Below are 10,170 nucleotides of genomic sequence, written 5' to 3'. Positions count from 1 at the left end.
GGCTCCGTGTGCCGTGGCTTAAGAATAGGAGAACAATCCTGACGGAAGGGAGATCCCAGTGCCAAGACCGGGAGCCAGCCTGGTTTCTGCAGCCAATTCCAGCTAGCCTCGGGGAATTCACCTCTGCTCTGCTGGCCCAGGGCGGATGCTTGTCCCAGAATGACTGAGTGGGGAGTGACAGGCAGGGGGACCTTCTGCAGTGATAAAGCACTGGAGAGCCACCTCATGATTAAAGTCAACTCTAATGACCTAACACCCTTCTCCTGGTCAGTGTGCTGAGTTTCTGGCATTTCTCCTTGCCTAGAAAGGAGTTCTGATCACTTTACACTATGACAGAAAGGGTCAAGTACATAAAATGAAAGCTGAATCTTGACAGGTGAGTAGGAATTCAAGGGCAGGGATAAGGGGAGGGGGGAAATTTCAGGGAGATGGAAAGCTTATGTAACTTCTAAAAGATCAATTTGTTATGCTTGGAAATTAAATTTTTCATCATACATTTACAGATCTATAATTTATTAAAACTGTGTTTTAGAGATGAAGTACTCTCTTAAAATGCTGAGATAATGGTGAGATGGTCCTCTCGTTTGGTATGTATCCTGTTCACCCATCAGCCTGGGAGGGCTGAACTGTCCCCACGTGGGTCTAATCAGAAGGCTGGCTGCACACATGACTTCTCCTCCATCCCCCATGAGGCTGCATTTTCTTCATGACCCTGGTCGTAAATTTGGGTCAAATTTCTAAAAATGTGAAACTGTTCATAATTTAATGGGTTAATATTCTATAGTACCAGGAAAAAAAAGGCTGAATTCTAAACTTATGAAAACTGGTATATGTTTAAGTGGTCACTATACATTGTAAACATTATATTGCACTCTCATCTGAAAATGTTTCTATCAAGTTATAGGGTTGGCCTTTTATAGTACTGTCTATATCCTAATTATCACCTATTTAAAGACTGAGTACACCAAGGGCAGCCAGATTTGGAATTTAGTATTTTGGGCAAAGCCTGGTAGATACAAATGAAGAACTGGTTGACCTTATGTGCCAAAGAACACCCCCTTGGTTATGACCCCCTTTTTGTGGGCAGATCCTGCTGCAGGTGGGCCTAGTCTCTACGAAAGGTGCAAAGAGAGAGCTCGAGACCTGGCTGTTCATTCCTGGGCAAAGGGCCACAATGACTTTATCAGAGGAGTCAGTCTTGTGCCTAAACAGAAAGGGCAGAGCATGCAAACTCCAGCACAAAGGTGGGCCAAGGGCAGCCTGCTCTTTCCCTTCCTGCTCTGAGATAAAGTGCCTGACAGCAGCCTTCAAGTTCTAGTGGGAGAGAGAAAAACGAAGGAGGGCTCCCACACATCACCATACAAATGTGTGTTTTCTTACCACATACTAATAAAGTATTTACAGTACAACAGAACAGCCTTCTATATACAGCAGGCTACCATTTATTAGGTGCAGTAGAATATCTTAGTAACTCCCAGCATAAAGTAAAAAGTCTTATCACCTAAAATGCTGAACTAACATTTTTAGGGGGCCATTGCTATAGATACAAAAATGGAAAGTCATTAGAAAACCTTATAATAAAATAGGCTGGTGGTTTTAGGGTTTAAAGCTAAGGGAAAAAAGGAAGAAAAAAGAAAACAAAACAAAAAGCCCCAAATAATCAGAAAAGTCAGAAAGTGAACAGGCTGCACAATTCCCTCTCTGACGACAGGATGAAAAAGCTGAACACTGAAATACGATACAAAAGACAAACGTGTGACACTCGAAACACAATGAAGTAGTGAGCGAGTTGGACCAGGACACGGAATGATTTATTTTCAACTATCAGACACACAAACAAACTCAGAATAAGAAAATGACAGAAAGATAACGTAGCAAAGGGTATTTCTCTCCCACACAAGTGGCCACAGTTCTCCAACATGTACGGTCAACAGAGAGAAAATTAAAGTACGTATAGCGTTATTTTAAAGGATGATCTATATTTTAATTTCGTTTTGAACAGAGTTTACCACTTCCTATTCATGTTTGAGGGTTTTTAAAGACCAAATTTGTGCAAATAATATTCCCTGGGGATTAAAAGTAGGGGAAACAAAACCCAGCCAAAAGCAGAAACAAAACTCGGGGGTGGGGAGAAGACACAAATTACATTCACTTTTCCCAATAAGTTTGAACCACAGAACAATGGGCTTTACCTCATCTTTTTTGGTTAGATGTTTGAAGTCAATAAACTGATTCATATTGTGATAAAGATAAGGTACACAATGGTGAAAGCTGCTCTTACAAGGGAAAAAACAAACAAGAACAAAAATGGACTCAGACCCCAGAATCCTGTTTGGAGAGATGTTTGTGGCCAATGCCCAAAGCCTCACCTATCACATGTTTCTCACTTGGACACCTTACAAGTGATTTAGAAAAACCTAAGACTCACTTAGAATGTGAAACTTTGATTTGAATACTGAAAGATAAAATTGGAGTGGTATTTACAAAGGAGAGGCAGATACATGTGCGTAGCACCAGATTTTTCAAGTAAGCAAGTTCTGCCCCAAACTAACCAAACTAAAATTTTACATTTTTAAACTCTCCCCATTATTTCCTAGAGTAAAAGCTGTGAAATGTTTCAGCTTGGTGATACTCACTTATGGTGTGAACTGAAAAGGTGGCTTTCCTGCAGCTGAACTGATTCTAAGTCTTAGGACTCCACGACATCTGCAGTCCGAATGTCCTGGCACCACCAGCTCTACACGCATAATCTGGGACCACCCACTCTTTCCTTTGCAGTTGACTAGAGAGTCCCTTCCTTATGGCACTGTGTGCAGACACACTCACACCCACACACACACTGAAGATCTATGAAATCTAACAGCCAAAGAATACTCTAGGTCAGAATTACCCAAAGAAAGTGGTATTAGAAATAATGGGACTAAAAATATTCTTTAGAGTCTATTTTAGAGTCTGCCCACGGCATTTAAACATTCAGATTATTGTCTGATCTTTGGATATTTCTGGACTTTAGATTCCATAAACTTCAGATTCCAAGGCTTATTGAAAAAGCCAAGTTCCTCAATATGGGAAATTCTCTATGGCTTTACTTTCATTTATTACTTTTCTACTTTGAAAAAAATTTTGAATATTTATATGTATATATAATATTAACAGAGGACTCCAGGAGGTCATATTTCTGATAAATATAGTACAATTTGCATCATACCCAATATTTTAGATATTAAGGTTAAAATTTGGAAAAGCATAAATTGACATATTTCCCAACACAAATATTTATGTAGAGTATTAAAATTTAAATGGATATTTGGCTTTGGAGGCTATTTTCCCTGTGTACTGTATGTATGCATCAGCAACAGAGCACTTTTGGAATTGTGGTGTGCTGAACCTGACTTTGCAGAAGCAGGCCTAGGCCCTCCCTGGCGCTCCGTGCACAGGCTCAACGAGTCAGCCTCAGCAGTGCACGCCCCTGCCGCCACTCACTCGCTGCAGGCAGGCTCAGGAGTCTCACATGCACGTCTAGGAGGACAGCACGGGCACGAGCACTGACATGTTTGAGTCATTCTGCCAAATAATAAAAAAAATAGATATACATATACAGATCTGCAGCTGAACTAATTACTTCAAATAGCAGACAAGGAAAATAAGCACTTAATTGCTTGCTGTATAAGTTTAAGTTCATTTTAAGTTTGCTATATTAAGTTTAAAAATTAAAAAAATATCAACTTACTATAAACAATTTAAAATATGTATAATACAACTTCATGGCCAAAACAGTTGACTAGTCTATGAAAACAGGAGATACTCTGACTCCACATATGTTCGAGTTCCATACATGAGTTTTCATATGTCTCGTCAAAGAGAAACCATAAAGCGGTTGTTTTATTTTCTGGGAACTACCTTCACTTAGGGATTTCCTCATCACAAAAATAATTACTTGTTGCAGGGAAAGTACAGAAAAAAAAGGAAATGGGAAACAAAGTGGCCCTCTCCCCACTTGTCACTATTCTCTTCTTAAAACATTCTGTACATAAGCTGTATGGACATTCCGGACCATTTACAAATGTATTTTCAAAAATTGAAGAAAAAAGCTTAGAGTCTAAAAGTGTTATTTTATGCACTGACTATACAAGACACGTTGGAAGTACACACACACACACACAAACACACACACACATCTTAAAGGTAAGGCTCTCCGAAAGTCTTCCGGCACTCCATCACGCCGGTGCTTGGTGGCCGGTCGCAGTTGTGCGTGCTCTTGACTTGACTGGGTGTGAGGCGATCATACGCCACCTTGTATTCTTTATCAAATGCATCTGAAAAGTGTATCAAGAAATGAAGGCATAAAAAATTTATATTTCATGTTGACAACAACCAAGTTTTGTACCAGTACAGAACTGCAAGGTTAAAGGCTGAGAAGGAATCCGAGGCCACCCCTGGGGAGTGGCCTGAAGAAGGACTCCACATTTCGGAGCCAGGGCGTGGGGAGGTCGGAGGCCCCAGCGTTGTAGGGCGAGACTACACGGACCAGTGGAGTTTAAAGCTTTAAGATGCCAACTTTTTAAAATGAGTTTTTCATCAAATTTTAAAGTTGTGGTAAATACATATATAACGACATTTACCATCTTAACCATTTTAACTATGCAGTTCAAAATATACATTTATAATGTGTAACCATTATAACTGTTCACCTCTGTAACTCTCTTCGTCTTGTGAAACTAAAACTCGGTACCCATTAAGCAGTAACTCCCCATTTTGCCCTTCTCCAGCCCTTGGCAACTACTCTTCTCTTTCTGTCTCTGTGATTTTAACTACTCTCAGTGCGTCATAAACGGGATCACATTGTATTTGTCTTGTGATTGGCTTATTTCACTTAACAAAATGTCCTCAAGGTTCACACATGTTATAGCATATGTCAGAATTTCTTCCCTTTTTAAGACTAAATAATATTTAAAGTGTATGTATATATCACCTTTTGTTCACTCCTTCACATTTCAGTGAGCACTTGAGCTGTTTCCACATTTTAGCTACTGTGAATGATGCTGCTGTGAACATGTGTGCACAAATACCTCTCTGAGGCCCTGCTTTCAATTCTTTTGGGTATATACCCACAGGCGGAATTGCTGGATTATATAAAAATTCTATGTTACCTTTTATTATTTTTATTATTAACATTACCAAAATGTTGAAGTATCTCATATCAAAAAATAATTATTCTAAAATATGAACATAATTTAATATTAAAATAGTAAAGACTGCCAATATGAAAACTATGCTATGATATATAAATATTACATTATATATTATGCCGAATTACCTATATCAATGTTTTCTCTTCCCAGTGCCACAAGTGAGAGAAATAGTATTTCTCTATACAAACTCCTAGGAGGGGAAAGGAATGGAGAAGATATTACTATGTAAGCTCTACAAAAACTTCTATGCTAACACAAGCATGAGATATCCTAACAAATTACCAAGCAAACGATATGAATATGCTCAGAGAAACAACACACTCATTCAAGATAATGACTTACCTCTGTCTTTTAAAATGAGGACATTTATTCAGAGTTTCTAAAATCTGACTCATTGGTCCATAGACATCATTCATTTTAATGCTTTTTACCATATTTTTTAACAGTTCCTGGTTAAATGAATTATCACCTTTTTGCAATAAATGCACCATTGGATACTTCTGGGCTGTGAAACAACAAAAGAGCAGATGAAGGAAAATGTTCTTTGCAGAAAGGAGAATGTGACTGAGCAGCAACTGTTCTATCAAAGAAGTCACAAAGCACTAAAAACAAATTAAGGGCAACAGATAAAGGGACAGAAATCTAAGAATGTAAAAAGAAAAAACATAAGACAAATCATGATAAAATAATAAGAAAAGGCCTAAAGCTTTTTGTGGTCTCAAAGACAAAAATGAAAAATACTGTTTTCCTTAATACAGCCCCTGGGGGAAGTTCTACATCAGCAGCTTGGGATGGAAACAAACAAACAAAACAGCGAAAAGAAGCAATGGGATAAGCAATGCGCTAAAAGCAGAGCTCTGCAAAACAGAACCCCTCTAGCACTACCGAAAAAACATCCCTTGACAAAAACAGCAAACTTAACACTCACTCTCAAACAAAAGAGTACGATTTTGACCTGTAAGACAAAAAGTAGTACAGTAAAATACAAGTCAGATATGCATTAGTTCAGGCTATATAAAGTCAGCAGAGAGTAATCTCCTATGAACACAGTCAACACTCGATGGCAGCACTTACTGTGGGCGTTCCAGAGGATGTACAAGGGTTGTCCCGGATCCTGATGTAATTTCATATTGTCCCATAACATCTGTATCAGAACATATTTACTGTCTTCAGACATACAGTGGCGGGGAATCTGTATTGAAGAATAAATGAGCATTCATTAGCGATCCTTACACAATGTTTTATAAGTATCTTATAAAGATCCTTATAAAAATAATTTTTAGGACGAATGAATGGTGCAAGAGAAAAAGAGAACAGAAAATGACTGGTTGGTATGCATTTTACATGGGGCTGAGTTAAGAATCTAAAGATCTTTAAAGTAAAGTGATCTTTGTTCTAAAGTTGATTTTACAAAGTGCTGAGATCAGCTAGAAAGGGTAGCATGGAGCACTAATCTCTACCAGCTTACTTCAAGGCTCCCACAGAAGATAAACCCAGCAGCCCCATTCGACACCAGTCCAAGACCTGAGCCCAGGTAGCTGACTGAGCTGCCCTTTGGCCACTGGTTCGCCATGCACTGAAAACCCAAAGCGTGTGCACAACCACAAACAACGTACAAGAAAGGAGAAGACCAAGTTTCTGCACTTAGAGACTCTGTGATTTACTAGTGGTGACAGCATATGAAACAGTGAAAACACTTTTCTGGAACAATATATCAAAAATACAAATAAACATAGAACATGCTCATCACCTAAATGGTAAGCAAAAATTCAGAGTAAAGGAATGAAGAGAATGGCAGCACATGATTGCAATATGCATTAGAGACATCCTCTTAAAGAAGTGTTAGGCTTGTTTCTGAAGGAGATATGAGATATAAGTGGGGCCAACTCACAAACTCTTCTCATAAGAGTCATTTACAGTTTATTCTTGAGGCTATAACAAAAATTCAAGGCCATTTTATATAAATTCCACAAGAAGGCTAAAAAACAGGATTTAGGCTGTAAGAAGAAAAACTATTTGTAAATACATTAGAACAATCTTATTACTCCAGTGATTAAGGTGGCTATTAAAAAGAGCGTAAGCATTACTTTTTTGTCATCAGGACTATGCAGACATTACAATGGTGACAACAGCATTTGTCACCATTGTCCTTTAGTTAACTTTTACTCTCATACCTTGGAATACTTGTTGCAATGCTCAGAAGAAAGAATCAATCCAGGTAAGTTACTAGGTAAGTCAAGACGTCTAAAATACCACACCAGGTTCCAAAACACAATGGGATGGTGGTCCACGAAGTCTGCCACTGTTATTGCACGATCGCCTTCATTTTCCAATAGGCTTTCCAGTTCCTTCCATACCACTAAAGGACTGAGATACGGGACAGTGATAGGGTCCGGACTTGGGAGGTGCCATTCTAATCCTAGAGAATCCTGTTGAATAAATAAAAAACCATAAATGATAAACCAGATTGATGATACTAAGTCATTAAAAAAATTCCTGTCTGCCCTGGCTGGCGTAGCTCAGTGGATTGAGTGTGGACCTGGAAACCAAAGGGTCGCTGGTTTGTTTCCCAGTCAGGGCACATGCCTGGGTTGCAGGTCAGGTCCCGGGTAGGGGGTGAGCAAGAGGCAACCACACACTGATGTTTCTCTTCCTCTCTTTCTCCTTTCCTACCCCTCTCTGTAAAAATAAATAATAAAATCTTTAAAAGAAAATTCCTGTCCATGTGTTCCACGTAAGTAGGAAGGTACCATAACTGTATCATGGGATAAGAGACTTTTCTTGACAATAATAAAATTAAAGCTAATAAGGATGCTTAAGACAAGGTGAACAAAATCATGTAAATTACCAATGTCCAAATTTTTAGAAACACCAAAACACATACTGCAGTTCCGTGCAAAGTAGCCGGCAGACTGCCGGTAGGAATGAGCCTCTGCCCTCCGGCGTCCTCCTTATCCAACGGACCGTGAGTACTGGCGCTCCTGGCCATTGGGAATATTGGACATTTTGACACAGCTGTTTTTGATCTATCGGCGGGGATCTGAATACTTCGGGCATATGTGTTCTCCAGTAGTTTGGATTTGCTTGGGCAATGAAAAAAGAAAAAAGCATATCATTGTCTAGATTTACTTTATTTCATCTAGAAAGACCATATTCTTCTCTTCAGCATGAGAGCTGGACATAGCAAAGTAAATCCAAGGAACTCAGGCTTCAGCTGGGAAAAAGGATATATTTTTAAGTAGTCTAATCACGTTAAATTCCCTTTTATCCAGGGAACTTTAGCTATTCAAGAGTCATTCAATTATCTAGAACATTTCGTGGACAACTGTGATACACAGTAGGCCTGGAGGATACGAAACAGAAAACAGGCGTCTGTTCCTTCAGCCAGTGGGAAGGGGAGCCCCACCGTGCATAGGCTACTGGCAGTCACAGAAAGGGCCACAGCAGTCTTGTGATGAAAGACACAGGCTGGCAATTTTGCTGCCTCAGCATTCAGGATCATGCAGGTGGTGTTAGACCGCCGATGCTGTGTGGGCATTATCTTCTGCACATGCAGTCAGCAAAATAGCTTCATCTGCTCAGCTGTACTATGATGCTTTTCCAAAGTGAAGTTGATTTATGCATTTGCTTTAAGCACAGATTTATTTATATTAGGCTTGCTGCGTAAGTCTTAGTTTAATTTTATGGTTTATTAGCTCCAAATATTTTCTTAGATTATTAAATATTTCTAAGTAGAAAATTAAATATTCTACAATAGTAGTACTAACTTAATTCCTAAGAGATAGAGACAAGAGAGAAGTGTTCAATAAAATTTTTACCTTTAAAATGCCAGTAAACATTATTATATATGAACTATACAGCTTACACCCTGGGGATTCATAAAGCATAAACTATCACTGTTTAAAGTTACAGACTACAACTGTTTAAAGCGGTGTCCAAACCGCAGCCTGCAGCCTGCAGACTGCCCCGGATACCTGTGAATGTGGCCCAACACAAATCATAAATTTACCTAACACATTGAGTTTTTTTTTGTGATTACATGTCACAATGTATTTAATGTGTGGCCCAAGACAACTCTTCTTCCAGCATGGACCAGAGACAAAAGGTTGGGTACCCCTGGAAACACTTAGGTCATTAGCTAATTTTAATATTGTTAGAAGAATTTAAGAGTGTGAATCTACTATGAAATTTAAACCTTAAAATTGTCAGCTAATTTTTGTCATTATAAAAAATATGTATAATGTAAATTGTTAAAATATAGTTCCATATAACCACACTCACCTATTTAAACCAAAATCCCCTTGAACAGAGATAATGGATGTGTCAAGACCAGAGGCTGATGTCGAGATACAAGACGGCCTTGTCTGACTTGAGAAGGAGGCTGGAAAATGCATACTTTCTGTAGATGGACTTGATTTCAAAAAGTATCTGTAATGTGAATTAAAGGAGTTAGTTGAAAAAAGAGAGATTCTAGGAAACATGACTTTCAAACATAAAGAAAAAAAACCATAAATCATTACCTCCCAGGTCGTCTTAAATCCCTTATTTCAATATTCAAAAAGGGCAAGAAAAGATTGCCACAAAATGGACATGTCGTATTAAGATTTGAATCGTCTGCTGTCCAGCCGGCCATGATTTCCTCGTCATGGACAAGACAATCACAAGTTTTGCACCGCGAGCAACTTGAGATGAGAACCTGTGGGAGGGAACAGCGCAGCACAACATAAGCTGGTTGGGCAAACTGTAAATGAAAAACCAGTGTCACTCATGAACCTAATGGTGAAATAAAACTCAGAAGGGTTCAGAAATTACAAACAAAACAACCAGAATCAGTGCATTATATAATATACTCATCGTTAACTATTTCAGCTAAGTCTATTCCAAAATTCTTGCCTTAAAAGGAAGCTTGCATTTAACTGAGCACTTTTGCTGTTTAATTACCATAAAAACCATGGCTTTTAATTTGTTAATACTGAAA

General features: G+C 38.7%; 1 protein-coding gene across 8 annotated transcripts in view; it reads right to left on the bottom strand.

The window, feature by feature from the left end:
* Positions 1-1,789: 1,789 nt before the first annotated feature.
* Positions 1,790-10,170, bottom strand: part of DENND4A (DENN domain containing 4A) — a 120,868-nt gene continuing 112,487 nt past the window's right edge. For 5 of the 8 annotated variants that reach the window (XM_037155579.2, XM_037155577.2, XM_037155580.2 and 2 more), the window contains 9 exons: positions 9,713-9,888; positions 9,474-9,620; positions 8,077-8,275; positions 7,367-7,621; positions 6,267-6,384; positions 6,121-6,147; positions 5,535-5,697; positions 5,318-5,382; positions 1,790-4,316 (listed from right to left, as the gene is read on the bottom strand). In XM_037155579.2, the coding sequence (XP_037011474.2) occupies positions 4,180-4,316; positions 5,318-5,382; positions 5,535-5,697; positions 6,121-6,147; positions 6,267-6,384; positions 7,367-7,621; positions 8,077-8,275; positions 9,474-9,620; positions 9,713-9,888 (1,287 nt within the window). In that variant the 3' untranslated portion in view covers positions 1,790-4,179. The remainder of the gene's footprint in view (positions 4,317-5,317; positions 5,383-5,534; positions 5,698-6,120; positions 6,148-6,266; positions 6,385-7,366; positions 7,622-8,076; positions 8,276-9,473; positions 9,621-9,712; positions 9,889-10,170) is intronic. The other 3 variants (XM_037155581.2, XM_037155582.2, XM_037155584.2) reach the window with 1 other exon arrangement.

The sequence above is a fragment of the Artibeus jamaicensis genome, unplaced genomic scaffold, assembly GCF_021234435.1.
Source record: "Artibeus jamaicensis isolate MK-2021 breed Jamaican fruit bat unplaced genomic scaffold, CSHL_Jam_final contig_548, whole genome shotgun sequence".
Classification (NCBI taxonomy): domain Eukaryota; kingdom Metazoa; phylum Chordata; class Mammalia; order Chiroptera; family Phyllostomidae; genus Artibeus; species Artibeus jamaicensis.
Note: the sequence above shows the minus strand (reverse complement) of the source record. Positions and strands in the feature narration are given on the sequence as shown.